The 21,437-nt window shown below is 39.8% G+C and overlaps 1 protein-coding gene across 8 annotated transcripts in view; it reads right to left on the bottom strand.

Moving 5' to 3' along the window:
* Positions 1-13,448: 13,448 nt before the first annotated feature.
* TUB (TUB bipartite transcription factor) overlaps positions 13,449-21,437 on the bottom strand; it is a 248,535-nt gene continuing 240,546 nt past the window's right edge. For all 8 annotated transcript variants that reach the window (XM_073347462.2, XM_073347464.2, XM_073347469.2 and 5 more), the window contains one exon: positions 13,449-21,436. In XM_073347462.2, the coding sequence (XP_073203563.1) occupies positions 21,303-21,436 (134 nt within the window). In that variant the 3' untranslated portion in view covers positions 13,449-21,302. The remainder of the gene's footprint in view (position 21,437) is intronic.

Below are 21,437 nucleotides of genomic sequence, written 5' to 3'. Positions count from 1 at the left end.
GGGGGGCGGGTCACAGATGGGTTCATAAGGGCTAGTGTGGGAGGACAGCTTGTGTTTGGGGCTGAATGAGGGTGGAGGCTGAGGGCCACAGTGGGGTGGAGTAGGGTTGCAAACTTTCTAGTCACACAAAACCGCCTCTGCACCGAGGCCCTGCCCCCCCGCTCACTCAAGCCCCCTCCCACTGACACTCGCTCTCCCCGACTCTCACTCGCTCATTTTCACTGGGCTGAGGCACAGAATGGGGTGAGGACACTGGCTGGGGTGGGCAGGCTCTGGGTTGGGGCTGAGGGGTTTGGAGTGTGGGAAGGGGCTCTGAGGTGCGGCAGTAGGAAGGGATACAGACAAATGAGGGGTTCAGGGTACAGGAGGGGGCTCCAGGTTGGGGGCCAAGTGGTTCAGTGTGTGGGAGGGGTTCTGAGCTGAGGCCAGAGGTTGGGGTGTGGGAAGGGGTACAGACTCCAGGGTAGGGCCAGAAATGAGGGGTTCAGAGGGCAGTGGGGTTCAGGAAGGCATTTGGGTGTGGGAGGGGGCTCAAGGATGGGGGTGCAGGCTCCAGGAGTGAGTTTGGGTGTGGGAGGGGGCTCCAGGCTGGGGCAGGAGGTTGGGGTGCAGTGGGGTGAGGGTTCTAGGTTGGGCCAGCCTGCAAGAGGGGGACTAGGGCTGGGGCTGAGGGGTTTGGAGTGCAGGAGGGTGGAGGGACACATGGGACTGGGCTGAAGGTGTGCAGGGCCACATGGGAAAAGGGGGTGGCTGAGTGGGGGCACAGACACACATGTGGGGAGGGGGTGCAGAGACACATGGAGAAGGGGTGCAGGGACACATGGGGATTGGGTGTCTGAGTGGGGTTGGAGGGACATATGGGGACAGAGACGGATGGCCTGACTGAATGGGAAAGGCTAAGGGTCAGCCAGGAGCTGCATGGGTGAAGCTCCCTAACAAATCACTCCCTACCCCCTAAAAAAAACCTATTTCATATTTTTCCTACCCACACCAACAACCCTCCAAGTTCACAGCCAGGCTCCTTCCTGGCAATTACTTCCCCCTCCTTCAGGTCCTCTCTGACCTCCCTCAGCCTTTGCACTGTTTCTGAGGGGTACAGGCAACAGTTCTGTAGTGTAGTTTAAATTAATTATTACTCAGAGTTCTGTATCAATATGTCTTGTAAGGAATCAATTTGTCTAAAAAACATTTCCTGAATCTTTTTTGTTGTCTGTATTAGCACAGACACAGTTGCTGATGGGTATTTAAATGACCAAAATAATGAAAACTGGTGTGATTATATTGTTATTTTTGACAAATAAAATACACACAATTTTAAACTATTGGGTGCAGAATTTTTAATTTTTTGGCACAGAATTCCCCCAGGAGTAATGGATTTGACTAAACAGGATTATCATCCACAGTCACTGTTTTGTAGACTTGATATAGCACATGGTGCATTTTAATCTGCTGCAGGAGCCCAAATGGTATCATGACAAACAAAGAGAGCATCTGGGTTCCTGAATGTGAATAAGATTTTATAGCAGGTCATGGAAACTAGGATTTAGGAAATTCTGATGTCTGAGAAGGTGTGCTTCTAGCATTCAGTGTCCTACTGTTTATAAATACATGTCTGTGAAATTAAAAAGGGTTTTGTTTTTATTTGATTTTTGGTTGCTGTTTGCTATACATCTCAAAACAAATGTAAAATTGAGTAAAAGTGCCACATGCATCTTTAGAGTTAACTCTCTTTAATAACATTTGATACTAAACTGCAGGACGTTCTTTGCAATAGCAAAGTCAGTTCAGATCCATGCAATAACCAAAGGCATAATCTGAAAGAAAGTACTAAAGAATGAACAATTTTGATGCCCACTTTACTGAGGACTGATAAAGACACCCTTAATAATTCATTAGCATCTCAAACATGTGCCAATAAAATCTTTGTACCATGCTACTATGTGATGTAGGTGTACTTGGGTATTTGTACAGCAAAATTATCAGAGGGTTTTTGTTTTTCTTTTCATTTAAGACACATTGGTACTATTTTCATATCCAGTTCTCTATAAAGCCTGGCCTAACAGCAGACCTCAAAGGAAATGAAATAACTGATGAAATATAGAAATCTCTTTAAAACAATATTTCAGAACTTAATTGAGTTGGCCCAATGCCCAACCAAGGCAATAGTGAATCCCTGGCCAGTGACACAGTTGAGGTCTGATAACTTGGGCTCTACCATGGCTGAAAACAAAAGCTACTTGTGGAAAGGGGAGAGGTTTCTCACTTTCTAAATATTCCTAGCCCTAACAGCTCATGAGATACTAGACTTTAAACTTGCCTTGGTCCAGGACTGATCATCACAGATGAATGTAGATGTGAGAGGAAATACCAAATGTCGAGGGATAGAAGAAAAACAACCGTCAGATTGTTTAATTTATTTTCTTCATAGAGTTGACAGATGGTTGAAAATGCTTAAAGCATTAGTAGTAGCCCTAGCAGAGACGGATGACTAGCCCTGATAAATGCAATTTATTATAAGGTTTGATCTATTTTGAGCTGCAGTTTCAGGGGTATAGAAATACAGGGAATGAAGGGAGTAATGCTGATGTTGCTTAATAGAGAATTCTTGAGAATCTGTGGGTTCTGCTTTAGATCCAGATTTCTTTTCGACATTGCCCTGCCAAGCTGTTGTTGCTGAAACAAGATTAGGTAACTGCTCAGAACTGCTATACAAATACAAAGTCAGTGATTAAGGCTAACAGATGCTAAGAGGCTAATTGAGAAGTTATTAGCAGGTGAGTAACCAACATAGGGCTACATGGGGGACAGTTAATTTTCAGATAAAGGTAATTTGGATAACTGGAATTATACTGTACTTGTACATATTGACTGTATTTAAATTAAATGTATTTAAGGGGATGCAGTTTTCTGTATAGGTGCCAGGTTGACTGTCTTGGAAAGTGAAGTCCATTTTAGGTATCAAACAGGTAGAGTTAAAGATTATGCCAGAGAGAAGCTGGAAAAGTCAGCACATAAAGAACTGATGGGAGTGACCTATTCCTCCTAATGGGAAATAACACAAGTATTATGGCTTGGATAGTATTTGAGCGTGGACAGATAACGAACTGCCTAAAGGGCACCATATTTTCAGACTGAGTGTGACATAGTAAGGTACCACATCAACAGTACATGAAGTTTAATAACTACATAAAGGCTGCATTCACTCCTTGCTCTTTGTGCAAACCTCCCTTTGACATCAATGGAAAGTCTGTTGTGGACGGTAGGGAGTATACAGTCCTGAACTGATAGTCCAGCCCCAGACTGTAGTTAAATATGGAATCTCTCTCCTCTGAATTAGTTCGATAGCCTTCCTTCTACAGGCAGGTCTTGAACTGAATAATATGCTTCTACCCCAGCTAACTTATTTTTGTTTACATTAATTTACCTTGTTTCCTCTTCAAGATAAGCATATATTTATGTAAGCATCTAGAAATAGGGTCTTATAATGGAAAGCATTGGGCAGCCTTAATTATTGGCATCGCTACCAGTACTGCCTCTAATTCCTAGTAGAGACAGCTCTACATTTTGGAGACATGCTTATCTGGATCCAGATCAGAACATCCTAGATGGAGGGCCGACCTCTATAATTGGCCAAGTTGAAATCCCAGATCCAGATCCCCTCAGACTTGGGATCGTGGTAAACCTGTGCTACATTCCCCAGTGCTGTGGGGCTCACTGACAGCGTGCATCACTGTACTGTGCTGGTACACAAGCGGCCAGCCACTTAAAGCAATACACATCTTGTTAAAACTAAACTGAGTAGCCAGCGTCTTGCTTACATGAAATCTTTTGTCCCAATAAAATTATATCTACCCCCCCCACACACACACACTTAATCATTTCTGGTACTTTGTTTACCACTGCTGACAATTACCAGCGTAACAAGCAGACTACAAAATGGCGTCTGGACTACCAGATCAGTGCTGGATACACAGAATACTAAAAATGGAACTAATGAGGTGATGTTTGGGTAGCAGTTAAACACTCAAGTAATCTTCCATCTGCATCACTCATTGACACCAATTAAGTCCCATTTGTTAGGGTTTTTCTTTATCAATTTAATGGCATTTTGTAAAAAGTACAACATAAGCTTAGGCTCTAGGACCCAGCACAATATGATTCTCTGATAAGAACTACTTTACCCAAACAAGACAATCAATCCTTTTCAACTGCCCTCATCGCTCTCAGTGCGACAGCAAGCAAGACACCAAATAAGATTTTTTAAATGGTTCATTTCTATGTCTGTTATTTCAGCACTGACACATTTTAAGTTGCATATACACAGCAGCAAATCACAGAAATACCATAGCTGTGATATCAGCAACGACCAAATCTTTTATTTAATGCTTAAGAAATTAGAACTGGGGAAGATGAGTATTGGCAATCGGCTAAACCTCGCTTTAGCAATTACAATGGGGAGTCCTTGTGGCACCTTAGAGACTAACAAATTTATTTGGGTATAAACTTTCGTAGGCTAAAACCCACTTCATCAGATGCATGGAATGGAAAATACAGTAGGGAGGTATAAATACACAGCATACGAAAAGATGGGAGTTCAACAAAAAAACTTCTTCAAAACCAGATTCCAACGAGAAACTGCAGAAACTGGAATTAATTTGCAAACTGGACACGATCAAATTAGGCCAGAATAAAGACTGGGAGTGGATGGGTCACTACAAAAACTAATTTCTCCCTGCTGATACTCACCCCTTCTTGTCAACTGTTTGAAATGAGCACCTTATTTACATTGGCCTCATTAGCACTACAAAAGTGATGTCCACCCCTTCATGTCTACTGTTGAGAATAGCCCACTTCCACCTTAAGTGGCTCATTAGCACTGACCCCCCACTTGGTAAGGCAACTCCCATCTTTTCATAATCTGTGTATTATACCTCCCTACTGTATTTTCCACTCCATGCATCTGATGAAGTAGGTTTTAGCCCACGAAAGCTTATGCCCAAATAAATTTGTTAGTTTTTAAGGTGCCAAAAGGACAACTCGTTGTTTTTGCTGATACAGACTAACACGGCTAACTCTCTGAAAGCTTTAGCAATTGTTCCACTGCAGCATGCTTAGTGGTGTGTGTGTGTGTGTGTGTGTGTGTGTGTGACCCCATAGTAATACTTATAACGGGGTGTATCAGTATTTAGTTTATCTTGTACACCCAGAGTCTTTAGTCCCATTTCCCCATAAGTTCACTGACCTCTCTAGTGAGTTCAAAGTTTCTAGGGAGGCAGGCCCACCTATGCCCAACCCTCCCCAGACTCAGTAACTTTTTCCCAAGGCAACTGCCTTTCCTCCTACCCCTTTCTGTTTTTCCTCCTTGGCATTCCTTCAGCCTGCCTCCCAGGCTTTGTGCGTGTTACCGCCTCCTCCCTGGCTGATTTTGACTCCCGACACCTCCTGCTCTCAGCATCCTCTTGAGATGAGTGGTTACTTGGAGTCAGCTGCTTGGGTTTTTTTCTCTCCCCCCCCACCCCATATGGCAGTTCATACTGCCACACATGTAGTTAATGTAATATATTGTTCGTAGTGCTTTATTTGAGATTTTGTTGAATTTTATAGTATAATTTTTCTGTTTTATTTATTTTAGTTTTATTTAATGGATGGTTTCTTTGATTTTTCATTTCATTTTATACAAAAGGTTCAACAAATATAGGGTCAGCAGGCACCAAGCACTCCCACTCACCCCAAGCCTGACCCTGAAGTTTTCATCACAGGCTGCATGGGCAGCCCTGACCCCGTCTCTCTCCTGCCTGCACCAGTCTGCTCTCTGCAGAGGGCTGAAAGTGTGCGTCCCCTGGTCAGGAGAAACAGATCAGCATGCTCCTTGGGCTGATGGGCAGCAGACAGGAGAAAGCAGTCAGTCTAACCCCTCTGGATAGCAGACAAGGTGGTCCCAATCAGACATGTAATAGAAAGGGCAACAGCGAATCAGGCCTCTTTCAGGCCGGAAAACTTCCCCATGGCCAGTTAGGACCTCTAGAGGTCATTTCCCCTTCACCTGGGGAGAGGAGGAAGGAGCTTTTGCACCTTCTGCAAGAGTTTCAAGTCCTTGTGTTCACAGGGTGTAAGACATAGCTCAGTACAAACATGTAGTGCTGCAAATGGCTATAGCTCCACTGAAGTCAGTGAGCTTAGATCCGAGCTGAACTGGGCCCATTACAATTCACAAGGGTTGTATTTGTTTTAAACATGAACATTCACTGAAAAACATGGTGGGGAGCCCATTCTGTGTATGCCTAACTAGTTCTCTAGCTACTACTGCGCAGGTAGTTTCAGAAGAGAGTCCCAAGCCTTTTTAAAAACGGTCATTATTTGTTTGAAACAATTCAAGTTTAATTTTTCCGCAGATGTTTTGTATCGACAAACACTGAAAAGTCTACAACATACACAATGCAATTGTGAAAATACCAAATTAATTCTTACATATACTGATAAATACATTTGCTCCAGAATACCAAAGAGTTTCTTTAGAAATTTACTTCAGAAAAGCACATTTTTGCAGATTTATCTAAAACTCCAGATAGTTGGAAACAAAAGTAAGATGCCTGACCACTCAAAACTGGATAAGACAGTCTTATGCAAAGAGCCATATCACATTCTAGGCATTCTGAAAAAAGTATGACTGGTTAAATACTTGTTCTTAAGATTAACACACAAACTTTTCCAATTCGGAACATTTCCCCTTTTTTGATCCTCATATTTAAAGGAAATCCAGACAGTAGTCATAGTCAAATTTTACTGTATAATCATTGGTTTGTTTTAGGAAAGGCACAGTGATGAACTAAAAAAATGTTTACTGTGGGAAAAGAATCTTTCAGTAAACTTTGTATGTTCCCTTTATAGGAACAACAAAAACAAAACTAACATGTAGCATCTACAATTTCTACTTTCTGGAAGTTTAAGTAAACAGAAATCAGAAACAAAGATTAATCTTCCTTAACAGAGCCAAATGACCCCCAACAAATCCTAAAAAGGTTAGTTACCACCTAATATCCTACACCAGAGTCTTCACTTTGTCATTAGCTGGATCACAATAGTGCTTTGAAGAATTATCTTAAGGGGTCAACATAAACTTGGACTTTTGGAAAATGAGTAATTGCAAAAACATCCACTTTCTGAGATCCAGCTTTCATAAGCATGTCTTGGATTAAAAAAAAATCCTTTAATAAAATTATAATTTTCATTCCCCTATTCATGTTTATAAGAATCTATTCAACAAGGGAGAAATGAGAGGCGCATAGATGAACCACTGCACCTGTACAGAGCCCCCTCACAAAGTCAGTGCAGGATCAATGCAAGACTGGGGCCTTACTGATTGACTGGACACATCATTTCTATCATATGCACAAGCTAAACAAATTGAAAAAAAAAATTTTTATAACTTTCTTTAAGTGATAGTTATCTCTCATGTTTCTTGCAGCGATCATCAGTGCAAGATTATTGGACGGAAAAAGTCATCTTCAGTTGACGGTGTCCCTTTATAGATACTTTGCACTGTTAGCATAAACAGTGGTGTTAACTTGTTTTAGGGTTAATCTTTGCAAACAGTAGAAGTTAAGTGTGATTAATTAACACCTGCTGAAATTTCTTGTGAATTCATATCAAACATATTGGGCAATGTTGGAAAAACGAATGAAAAGTTACGTAGGGCACGTATGTGTTCTCTTTTCATAACGTGACTATAAAACATCTCATCAGTCTCTTTTGAAAGAAGTCCTTTGTTTAAATGTCATGTACACATTTATACTTATACTTTAAAGTGCCAACAAAATAAACTTAAAGGCCAAACATTTATTTTTTTCTCTTACAAGTTTTAGAATATGGAGCTAAAAGGCTTGTTAGTTTGTTATTGATATCCCTTATCACTCAGGGAGCCTTCCTAGGTGATTTTGCAATTGCTCTGCAAGTTAGATTATTAGATATTATTCTGCAAAGTATGGCTGTGTGACAGGTCTAGTTTCTCCAGCATGCACAACTACTTACAATATACATTTTATTATACATCACATTGGTTGCAATATAGGGTCTCATGATTTTAAGGCACATTCCATAGAACAGGACCAATTCTGCACTGACATATTCTTGGTGTAACTCCTTTGACTTTAATCGGGTTTCATGGGATGTACATCAAAGCTAAATTTGGTCTCTGATGGCCAATTTATTTTAAAGAATATTTATGCAAGTACCTGTAGTGCTTGATTTCTCTAAGACAAGGTCAGCCCAACTTAGAAACAAAGAAAAAAGCCACATGGATATCTTCATGGAGGCACACAAGTATGTGGGTGCAGGGGATAGAGCCAAAGTCCATCCAAGTCAGTGGAAAATCTCATTTACTCCAATGGGCTTTGGGGGGGATACGAACAAGTACGTACAAAATCTGAACAAGAGACGACGCTTTTCCACTAACTGGATAAAGAAACAATTTGTACAAGGAGAACTGCTCCCAAGCGCTCTCATTAACATATCATCCCACCATTGATCATTATATAACATCAAGTAATATCCAATTCCATTATTCCTTGTTAGTACCATCCAATAGATGAGGATGTCTTTTATTAGCGAGAAAAGGTTTCCAATAAATCATATGCCAACGCTTTCACACAGAAATCACACTGATTGTCAATTATTCACTCACTGAGTGGCTTTCATTCTATTGCCTGTACACCACTCTGGGTACAAAATGAAACCGTACAGCCTTTGTACATGGACTTCCTTCTTACTTCCTAGGTTCTTTGTAACTACCCTCCTCAGTTTGTGTCTTCGTTCTTCCAGGAAAAGATGGCCAGAAGGCTGAAACCATTGGAATTAGAAAGAACAAAGAAATCCATTTGGAGAAGCTGTGATTAAAATTTCTGTGTTCTTATATGCAGTGGTGTTCAGCACATCAATACAGAACTCTGACTGAAAATGCTAGCATGCTTAAAGAGCCACCAGTCAAAACTGGTTCCCGCTCATGAGAAGCTGTTCCTGACCATTAGAGAACGTATATCTCTAATGCAATATCATTCATTTTTGTTAAGGTTCCATGCACATCTTTGCAGCAGCCTCACCGGCACACAAAATGAGCTACTGTACATAGAGTGGGAAGCAAGCATGCAAAAGGAATCATGCACAGGATGTAGCAGAATGATGGCTGAGAATTCAATAGTTGCATTTCTTAATGATAACTAACCATCAGCTGTGAAATGCTGAGTGGTTTTCTTACACTGTGACCATTGCTATGAATGACATCAGGGTCATCAAAATCCCTGGTGGGGGGAAGGAGGGGCAGAGAAAAGGAAATATTGGTCTTTCCAATGAACAGTTAAAAACAAACAGATGTTTCTGTCATAATGGAGCCACTGCAAAGCCCAAGTATACTGGTGTGCTCTACGCCTTGCTCTGAGCATGGTCACATTCTGGCTCTCTCATGCCACCAGAAGAAGCAGATGCCAGAGGTGAGGGTCCCCAGCGACCTGTTGCTGTGTCTGGACAATACACTTTAGGGAGCCAATATTTAGAGCAGCCTAGCAGATCTTAATTGCCACAACTGAGCATAAGGGAAAAGTGAATCCATTTTACAAATGCGCTTGAGTATCTTGGTCAGAGATGATCCAGGCTTTAAAGTTCAACTACCTTAGATTGCACCAGTGCAAGGCACAATCTGGCAAATTAACTAACACCAATGATAAGGGCATCAAATGCCTTAAAAGGCTCAACACCCTCCTGGAAGTAGTCACACAATATTCACCCTTGAGAGAATCAGGGAGGCGGAGTTAGACAATTCCACCATCCCCTCCATTATGACGAGCCAAAATATGGAAAGAGGTGAAGAGCTGAGAGCTTACCCTATCGCAGTTTATTCATTTAGCCTCTTTAATTCTATTGATGAATTCTCCAGGGGCAGTTTACAGTTTTCACAAATGTATTCACTAATCAAAACTATGCACTAATCAATTTCTACAGACAATTCTTGGCCATAGATTGTTCCCAAGCCATTCATTCACTGAAATAGGAAATTCAAGTCCTGTTGGATCATTTTGAATGGACACAAATCACAGTATTGTTCTGTCTAGATAAGCTTAACTCATAGCACCTTGAAGCAGGAGACAACTGGATGAAGAATGAAAAGCAGGGATTCCAAGCCAGAAATTTATTGATCCGACTAGCATGTGTAACTAAGGCTGTAAAAGATTATTTGAAGTTAGACCAAGTAGAAACACAGCCTCACTATCTGCCCTAACTATTCCAAAATAGGGTCACCAGGGTCAGTGGTGCTGAATACAAATATAGCACAGTGTTGGGGGCAGAGCCTCAGCTGATGTCAATTGTCCTAGCACTGTTCAATGGAGCAGTAACAATTTACAACAGCTGAGGATCTGCCCCCAGACTCATCTTAGTAGCAAAACGTTGTTATAAATCTTTAAAAGGGGTATCCTGGTGCCATGTCCCTACCTGAACCCAGACTTGAAGTTGAGAATTATAGTAAATGATGTGTTTATACTTGCAATGTAAGTACATTAAACCTTGGAAAGAACTGGAAAGGTTAGGAACTGAATATCATTTCCAGGGTTATCTTATTAAGCAGAAGTTGGCTGGCCTGATTTAATTTATTTGCTGAGCAGCCTTTCATTTTCAGACACTTACACAAAGACAGCCTTAAAGGCTTCTGCATGGGAATAATATGGCCCCCAATTTAAAACAAAACAAAACACGATTTAAAATAATTGTGCCAACATGGAAGATTTTGGTGAAGGAATTGGAAGAATTTACCTAATAGGTAAATTGCATTATTATTTTCTAGTTCCTCACACATACCATGGAGAAATATAAGCCATTCAGCTACCATTAATTAGGTGGGGTGGGGAGGCAAGGTGAGACAAACTAGGACCTACATTATATTGGAGAGACCACAACACAATACGGAAACTTTTCTGCAAAACCCCTGCCATGAAATATGGCCTCTGGACTGTTGAAGATTCCTAATTCTTCTGGTACTGACCATTCCACATACAGCATGTCCCTCTTACTCTATTTATTTTAATGGCCAGACCAATAAAAACTCCTGCCACGGCAGAAGCAGGGTTTATGGGATTAAATTATTTGAAGCTGGATTTTTGGTACGATTTTCAATTTCCTGGTGAGAAATCTTAGAACTGATGGAGTTGTGATTTCCTAATATTCAGTGTAAAAGTGAAAGAGGTTAGTGTTATCAATGTGAGCTGAAAACTGAGTACCTCCACCCAGAAATGAATCACCTGTACTTCAATCATTAGAGCACAGATCTGGGACCAAGATCTCTGGAGTTCTAGTTCCAGTTTCCGTTAATGACTTGCTGTTTGCCCTAGCGTGAGTCATTTAACCTGTCAGCATCTCAGATAGCCTAAAAACAATAAGAGGACAATAATATTATCCCACCACTCATGGGGATGTTTTACTAGCTAACTTGTACAGTCCTTATGAACTGCTACATAGTGTTATTTTATAGATGTTTGTTTAGGAGCTTTGATATTTATTGGCCTAACAACATAAACTGACCCTAAAATATATGGAACACTATTGCAAGAAACATAACAAAAGGAAATTTTCAGTGAAAGAAGAGTATGATCAGATGAGTTTCCAAAGATTTGCCAAAGTGATTCCTGGATATCAGGGTTCACATTTCTTGGAGTGCATCCCACTGCTAGCAAAGGGACTGCCGGCAAGTAGGAGTTATCAGTCAGGCAGGTGGAAAGCCCTTGTGATAAAGTCTATAAATCCCTGTTTTGGTTTAAATGAGACATTTTTTTCCTAATGCCAACCACTCAGACTCCAAACTAGAGCCGGTCAAAAATGTGCGGGTGGACGGAGGTCCAGAAGAAATGTAGTGGAAATTCCATTCTTTTCTTCATGAAAATGTTGCATTTTTCTGATCTACTACTAACCCCTCTGCAGCTGGCATTGGACAATACTGATGTCCAGAACCAAGGAAGTGACAGCGCATCAAAATATTGAGCCTATATGGTGGAGAAAAATCAGAGGTTTGTCATAGTAACTCCACTAGGATAACCCTAAGACAGCTACTGACTACCATCCAAAATGCATCTCCACAGATTGGCAAAGAAAGCTGCTGGCAAAGGCAGCTCTCTCTCAGTAGGACCAAGGTAGTGTAACTATAGCTATACAGAAATCACAGCTTTATCTGGGCCCTATCTTTTTCTTTGGGAACGCTTCAAGTAAGGCCATCCTCTGTGCTAGAAAAATAACCATGTTTAGAGACATCTGAGGCTAAACTATATTATAATAGGATTTCTTCTTTCTAGGGTGGACAGGAAATCCTTTGTATATTAGGGAACAGGCTTTTGGCCAATGTCAAGCCTTAGGATGTCTTTTATCCACTCCATACTGGGAAGAAACAATCCTCTTGTAAGGTGGGTTGGCCATAGCCATGTCTGACAAACATGTTTCAACTGTTACTTTTCTACGGTAGATAGTCCCTAAAGCAGAACTATTAACAAAAATCCATTCACATTTCTTACGTTTTGGGGTATTCTGCATTACAAAAATGGTTGGTCAAATGAAGGGATTTTCCCATGGCTCAAGGCCAAACGTAGTATAAAGCAACAGTATCAGTATCTGAGACAGTGCAGAATAGCCTGAAGAATCAAATGGGACTAAGAAGATCATGCAGTTGTACATTTGTTAGCAGTTAATACAGTGATTTTAGTAAGTGGTTTGGAGGGAAAAGTTCAAAAGTGCCTAAGGAAGTTAGGAGCCCAAATCCTATTGGAACTTTGGCTCCTGACTCCCTTAGGCCATTATGAAACTCCCAGTCTTTAAGTTTTTGTTCCTGATCCTGCAACTGCCTTCACACCGGCACACTGCTGTGGCCAAAGTTAATGGGGTTATGTCTGGGTACAGGGGCCTACTGATACAGGGCCAGTTGTAGGATCAGGGCCTTAATGTTTTTCTGAATAACTTAAATGAGATCCAAACCTCAAGAGAAGCTTCTAAACAGAAATTCTGAACAAGTAATTCCCTTAGGATTTCATCATATGCACAAATATTCATGATCAACCAGGTCTTAACACTAAAAAGTAAATATGATTTACCATTCTCATTCTGTTTTTCTGGGAAAGTTTGTTTTACAATTTAGTGTTACTTGTGACATTCCTAAATGAGTTGCACAGTCCTGGGTAAGGATCACTAAAAGGGAGAAGCAGCATTTACAGGTTCCTATGTCAGAAGCAAGTTGTGTTGGAAGAGGTCAGTCATAGTTCATATCAGGCCCACTGGTTTTAAAGCAGACATGCACCATGCCAGTTATTAACGGCTGATTCATAGAAAAATTATGCAAAAGACACTGTGCCGCCCAAATTGTAAGTGCCTGATTTTCAACATGAAGGAAGGACAACCAGGCAACAGGATTAAAAGAGTCAATGGAATACGTTCAGGAATGCTGTTTTTATGACGACTTATAAATGTACACTAAAATACAGCTATACATCACTTTGGAAAAAGGAAAACAGTATCACATTGTTTGCCCAATATCTCTGACACAGTGTTTTTCTGCTCATTTGATAATCAGGGGTACATTGAGGGTGAAAGCCTGGGCCTTGCTGAAATCAGTGACAAAACTCCCATTGATTCTAAAGGGGCAAGGATTTTACCCAACAATTTCATTAGCTAGTAAGTTTCGCTAAATTGCCCAGGTAACAAATAATAATTCACACTTTTATGTTTCCAGCAATATCAACTGAAATGTAAGACTTAACACATAAATAGTATCTGCTATCCAAGGGTCTCAAAGCATTCAACTGAGTAAGCCTCAAAATAGAACTGGGAAGATGGTCTGATGATAATGATCACCATTTGACACATGGGGAAGCTGAGGCACAAAGTGGTTATGTGACTTGCCCGAAGACACACAGTGAGTCAGCATGGGACTAAAACCCAGGTCCTCCTGTTGGATCATATTAAAGAAGTTCTGTATTAAAATCACAAATGAGTTTGATTCCCCAGAGTTTAAATTCCAGGGTATTACTAATTAAGAGGTCTCTTGGTTTTTGGTACTGTTTCTCTCCCTCTATGTGTGAAACTTGCAAGCTGCTAATTGTGTTAGTACATTCTAAGACAGTCTGTTCTCAAAGCAATTCACAGAGAGAGAGACTCAAAGCAATACTCTAACAACAGAAACAGCACCCAGAGACTCCCCGCCCTTTTGTTGTATTAACAATTGTGATTAAAATAGAGATAGAGGATGTATGTGGATGGATGCTTGGTGTGGATAATAACTGAATGATCAGGGAGGTGCCAGCCTAAGAATCCAGTGTCCATCGGCTGAAGAAGGCGTCAAGTGGAAATAACCAGAGGACCCCCCGGAGGGCAGACTGGAATCCACCCAACAGCCTCAAGAATGGGAGAAGCAAAGAACAAGATAACATCTTGGAGCCGTCAGGAATGTGCTATCTGCTGATTGATTCAGCAACAGCATGATGAAGCAATTCCCATAGACTGGCATAGGAAGAAATTCCTATAAAAATAGACTCTAAAAAGTGAGAACTTTGGGGTCTGATTCTGCAAACCAACTTCCAGGAGCATCAGATGAGCGTCTGACAAGGCCCTGCTCCCTCCTCATGTCCAGGCCACCTGGCCAGTGGCTTGGCATGAGCAACTCTAAGGCTGGTAACTATGATAACAACCTTGCAGAACCTGTGTGTGTGTGTGTGTATGTTTGTATGAATGAATGTGAGAATAAATTTGAGATTGAATGGAATGTTATAACTATAACTAACTGCTTACTATGATTCTTTCTGTATTCACAATAAATGTGGTATTTTGCCTTTTTCCCTTTAATAAGATCCTGCTGGTTTTTATTTTATTGGTACAACACTCCTCCTTTCCAGTCATGTGCTCTAACTACTAGATAATGCTTCAACTTTAGGCCAATTTTAATACAGATTGTGTCTTTTAGGGGTACTTTTTCCAAATGGTGTGCATCAACAAACATATGCAACATAGCCTGTTGTTATTCTGAGGATCTCTGGGGTCAGACTTTCAAGCAGGGCTTTAAAAAAATTCCTATTTATGTATAGGCAAGGTTTTGTAAGTGTTTTTTGTTTTTTTTTAAAGTACTACTGTAGTTTTACATAAAACATACTCATTGTGTGGCAATTGTTAGAACAGTTACTGGCCAACCAAATTATAAAGCACGTAGAAAGTTTTCCTCAACAATTTAACTAAACTTTTCTTAAGTGCATCATGTACATAAAGCAATCTGACAAAACCAGTACACTGTACCTAATAAACAGGCTTTCAAGAAAGCTCGTGTAGTTCAAGTCTTCTTAGTAAGGGTTCTGACAAACATGCACCTATCTAAAAAGAATTATTTATACCCTCTTGGCAGTTAAATAAAATACATTTAAAAAAGTATTAATGCAATTTCTTCCAACCCAAATGTATTTCTGAGTGTCAGCTACTGAGCTTGAGTTCAGCGTACTCAGAGCAAAATATTTTGAAAATATTTCTGAAAAACAAAAACAAAATGGAAAGTATTTTCACAAATCTTTTTCTCCTCATCAGCCAGCTGTAATATCAAAGCAAACACTAAAAAAGCAACAAAACAATTTTAGGTGGCTACTGATTAGAAAATGTAAAAGGGAGTTTAGTAGGGGCAGAAGCAAACAGAAGGACTGTATTTTCACAGAGCAGTATGCATTGGAGGAGTCTGAGGTCACGTGTGATTAGCTAGGGGAAAATCAGTGGTGTGTAGTGACATGTATAGTCTTCATCTGCAGAAAGATCTAAGGCCAAACTGAGGTTTATATGAGAATGGAGAGCAATGTTTTTCCAATAACCACAAACATGTCCTTTATGGAGATTTGACAAGAAATTTGAGAATCAACCCATACTTCTAATAAGGGCAGCCACCGTGTGCCATTCTACTAAATGTGGTAACCAGATTTATCTGAAGAGGTATTTTACAGGCAAGAGCCTACTTCAGTACAAATTGTACATGTGTTTTCTTACTGAGTCAAAAATCATGTGTTTTCAGCCAGTTTAGAAATTGACAGCTTCAGGTTCCTGTTCTGCAAAAGGTTAGTAGAGGCAACTCTTATGCTGTGCAGAGATCCATTGACTTCAAACCAAAACTCTGTATCTCTGAGTACCCACTAAATACAAGTGGCACTGCTTAGGTGTAAGAGTCCATCAGCTCTCTGCAGGATCAGGAAGAAAGACTATTCTATCCTGAAAAAAGAAAAGGAGTACTTGTGGCACCTTAGAGACTAACCAATTTATTTGAGCATAAGCTTTCGTGAGCTACAGCCCACTGGTCAGTCTCTAAGGTGCCACAAGTACTCCTTTTCTTTTTGTGGATACAGACTAACATGGCTGCTACTCTGAAACCTATCCTATCCTGTTCTATCATCAAAGACTAAATCTACTGGTACCAATCTGCAGGGCAAGGATTGTCTCCTACACTGTCTCTATTCAGTGGGTCACTACTGCAAAACAAACAAATTAAAGCTATGAAAAGTTGCTAAGATGCAAGACCTATTGAAGTAAAGTTCACTGTACCCCTGGGCTGAACTGATCACATTCTCTTCAGCTGGCAGTGAACATACAGAGTGGGATTTTTCATTGGGGTACAATGCTGAGAGCTTTTGAAAATCTCACTCATAATGTAGGGTGACCAGATGTCCTGTTTTTATAGGGACAGTCCTGTTTTTTGAGGACTTTTTCTTATATAGGTGCCTATTACCCCCCACTCCCTGTCTTGTTTTTTCACAGTTGCTACCTGGTCACCCTAATAATGTCTATGGCTGGTTACAGTTCTCTGAAAATTCCTTCATCAAAAGCTAGAGATGGGCCAGAAGCTTTGCATCCAGGGCTTTGGTTCAGCACTATACAAACAATGGTCAGCATTAATTTGGCTCCAGAGCCCTGATAAGATTCCAGGCCCTCTTACAGTTTGGGGTGTTGAGATACAGGATTTTATTCTGGGCCCCCTTCTAGAGCGTATGTAGAAATGTATTTCTAGAGTGAGAACAGTGCTCCTTTATGGTGCTATGCAATCACAATGGTCTGGAGATATCAATACTATTGTAAGATAACGTGAAAAATAAACGCAGAAATAAACTGGACAGACACTTAAGTGGATTTCCATGGTTTCAGGATTCATAATAAAGGCCTAGTTATTACTACCGTGCGATGAAGCTTTACCCAACCTCTTTTTTTCTAAGTGACATTCCTTCCCTCGGAGTGGGAAGATGGTTAGCTTCTCAGATGTGGACTCTGTTTAGCAGCACTGACATGTTGCATTTTTTAGAATCACTTTCACCCTTACCAAAAGGACAAATAAGAAAACCCTACAAAGAGAATTTTCATAACAGAAACTCCAGGCTTCCGGACAGTGTTGCCCACTGATTTGCCACTGGCTTGGAAACTGCTATTACTAGGTTTCCTAAAATCATTGAAATGCTGATTATATTTCTGACAAGCTCTTTGTATCCGCTTGCCTCTCAATGTGTTAATTTACTTCACTGTAAAGCCAAAGGGCCAAATTCAGCCCCAATAAAGCTCCTCATTGTGGGGGCACTATTGGATGTGCACCTGATAGCGCTATTCAGCTGATTCACTGAATGATATTGCCAGAACAACCACATTTGGCTTATACATCTTAGAATAAAAGATAATGGGCTTGGAGAGAGGAGGCGGACCAGCAGTAGAAGAGCTTCAGAGATAAAGAAAATTAGATAGAGTCCAGGAAGAAATGATTTGCTGTCAACAATCTAGTTGTTAAGTGACAAGTTAAATTAAGAAGTCACATAAAAGAGAAGGATATTAGCCTATAAGCAATTCAGACACAGTTTCTTTATGACTCCCTGTCAAAATTAATAACGTAAGCAAGATTAAATCATGAGTACTTACAGCTAAAACATTATGAAGTCAATTCTAACCAAATTCTCACTGGGACATTGTAGGGGAACTATACGACCTGATATTGTTCTTATTATTCTTATTTGTGATACTGAAAGGACAAGGTTTATGTGCTGTTAAATGTTGATATGAAGGAGTTCCAGAAGATATTGGTGCTAACACTCTTTTACCAGCAAGTCTAATTGGGAGACCTGTCGAACAGGTTATTTGGGAAAGCAGATATCTTTGAAAATATTTACAAAATGCATTTTTATTGTGCAAGGCACAATCTATTTTCTTGGGGCCTATGTAATTCCATATATTGTGCTTTGTTTAGGAAGAATCTATATGCTTAACAGGATGGCAAGAATGAAAGATTGGGGGAGAGAGGAATTAGAACCTAAAAATATTCATATGTAGTAATGTCTTTCATCTGGAAATGTCCCACACATTTCACAAAATAGATATGTCACCACTGAAATGTGGCCACATCTGGGGCAAAAGATAGTAGCCAGGTGCTTGAACAGAACACAGCATCTTGCTTTACAATCATCAGGCAAGGGTAAGGACACCATAGTGAACTCTTGCAAAAATGCCATGGGATTTTAAGTGAGATTTGGGCATCTCATTCCTGTAGATGCCTTTGAAAATCCTAATCACAAAGGTTGGGGTGATGATACTCATAGCTGGTGTTTCTTGCTGAGTCAGTTGTCTCAGAATTTTTGTTACGTCTTCTATTCTCTTTATTGGTGTAGGGTGCTCTGGGTGACAAAGATCCTTCTTTATACAAAGGTATTCATTTTCTAGTGACTACTGTAAAGATAATTTCCCTTTACAGTTACTTAGCTAGTACTGTTTTACGGTACTGTGAAGTAACATTAGGAAGACTGTAGTTAATATTCTTTCCAGTGTAACTTACAGGCTATCTTCCCACCCAATTAAAAGAAAATGGACTAAGACATTCCGTTCATTTGAGTGGATTTTGCAAGTAGATAGAAGTATGTGGCGATGCCACATGCCATTTTCTAGGCATATAATTATCATTGGAGATGGCCAGAATCAAACCCCCAGATTCCAACACCTTCTACACCTTGGAATTGAGACCAGATCCAAGTTCAACAAATTGTATCTATCTTTGCAGTGGGCTGAACCAAAACTCTAGCTAGTCCTAGAAGCACTGAGTAAGCTTAGAAGTTGTCAAACAATAACATGAATGCCATTTATTTGTTTGTTAAAATTTAAAATCAGATAGTGGACAGGGGCTGAGAGAGTGCCTCAGATGTGGTGCAAGAACACAACAGTCGACAGAGAGAGGAGAACACACCCATTTGCTGGGGTCTCATACTAGCAAAGTGCTGAGTAATGAAAACTGCAAATCCTGGTTGATTACCATTTTTATCATTCATTGAAGGAACTCACTGCTCCTTTATCTCAGATCAGGAGATATCTTTCTTATTTTATACTACAGGAAGAAAATATTTCTTTTGTGAAAAGACTGAAGATGAAGGGCAGTCTCTGCTATTGTTTAGAACACATTCGATAGGTTGGGCCAGGGGTGAACAAACCCCTATCAAAGCCGGGAGGCTTCTCTTCATTGACTTCAATGGGATTTAAAATGGGTTTATTCTATTTAAAACAGACTTTCATATAAAGCTGTAAATTAAGCAACAACAATCCAACTGCAAGCACATCTGTCCACTGAAATTTCTTTGTCCCTATATCTGTAATGAGACCTGGAGGCAGAGGCACAGAATAAAACATATTTCTCTTATTAGTTGAAATCATACAGTCCAAATGGCACCACCTGTCCTAATGGCCTGTCCCCTACGGTCACACAGGGACTGGAAGCTATGAGACAAGCAGATCTGATCTCATTTTCTCATTATATAAACTAGATATGCTCTTAAGGATAAAAAAGGAGTTTTTTATAAGCACAGTATAAAATGTTACTCCAATATTTAAAGCTCTTCTGATAAACTGTTGTGTTAGTTTGGGAATATTATTGTAAGGGAAAATAGAAGTAAGACTCAGGATCTCTATTATTTTTAAAAGGGGTTTTATGCATTTCTCATAGTTAAAGTCTTTCCTTGATGACTTTTGAGATGTTTACAATGCAAGAAAGCTGAGTGGACAGCTTGTATTTTGAAATGATATTTATTTATATATCCTATCAGAAAAGATGAAACAAAAGAAAATCCTATTTTAAGCTATTTGTATGTCCTGAATGAATCTAATTTGTCTGTAATGTACACTATATTTGCCGAGAAGAATTTAGCTCAGTAGCTGGCACTTTTACATTATAATGTAAAATAGATTTCAATAGATTTCAAGCACTTTTATAATGAGAAATTAATATGAAAATTGTTACTGCAGATTTGACAAAACTCAATATCCAAAATTTAAATCACAAAAGGCCAGACTAATTTAATATATTATTTCTACTACTTTCCTTCATCATTCACACAACTGGCTTAAAATAATGATGCAGCTCTGTGAAGAGATCTTTATCCAAATATTTATATCACTTGACACAAAATATGTATCTGAATTGATATAGGGATATATAAGGATACAATTCCCAAGACCCAGCATACCAAAATGCTGGCATTCAGATTTTTTCCCTTTCTAGAATTCCAATAGGTTTTCATTTGAAACAGAACTTAAAAGCAAATAGATGTTAAAACATAAAAAAAAGACACCTTAGAATTCAAGTGACTTGTGCAACATTATTTTGTGCTGTCTACTTCTCCTTTTTCTCCTACTATAATTAAAACTCACTCTGATCCTCCACATAAATAATAGCAACAAATCAAGTTCAGTCCAATATAGATAGGCCTTTCACCCTCAGACTTGGTTTTATATTACACGAGATCCTCGTCCATTCAAAAAGTGCATCTTTTTTGGTGATCGTTTCTTCTGTGTTGGGTGATGTGACGTTCAAAGTATTCAACACAATCTTGAGGTCTGAGTACAGCCTCTGAATACTTCTTAACATAAAAACAGACTTTTTTTTTTTTAAGATAGGTTTCATGGATTTAGAAAAGAGACACCACTAGGAATGGTGTTATTTGAGCCATGGTACAGTACATCATGGCATCTCTCCATAACATAGCTAAGACTATCAGACTGGACTTTTATTTACAGAAACTTGATGCCACTTTCAGAAAAATATATAACAGATAAAACAATATTTCCTGAATGTCCTGAATGTTTAAAAGATTCCAATTATTTTCTCCCCAGCAATATGGTGGGCCTTCCAAAAATGAATTTTACCTGGCCTGGTTTGTATGAACCATAAATGATACCAGTGAGTATCTGGAATCATGTTGTTTTCCCTTGTGGCATACTGCTCAGCTGTGTGGAGACTCCACCATTCCTGTTTACTCACAAGCCAATTTGCTGTCAAAACTGGAGAGGGCAATAGCAAAGGCCTGTAGTGCACACATTGGGTAGTTGTAGTCCATGGTGAATACATCCTCAGCCACACGGCCAAACTGCATCACTATATAGTCAGC

Source organism: Lepidochelys kempii, chromosome 6, assembly GCF_965140285.1.
Source record: "Lepidochelys kempii isolate rLepKem1 chromosome 6, rLepKem1.hap1, whole genome shotgun sequence".
In the NCBI taxonomy this organism is placed as follows: Eukaryota; Metazoa; Chordata; order Testudines; family Cheloniidae; genus Lepidochelys; species Lepidochelys kempii.
This window is presented reverse-complemented; position numbering and strand designations above follow the sequence as displayed.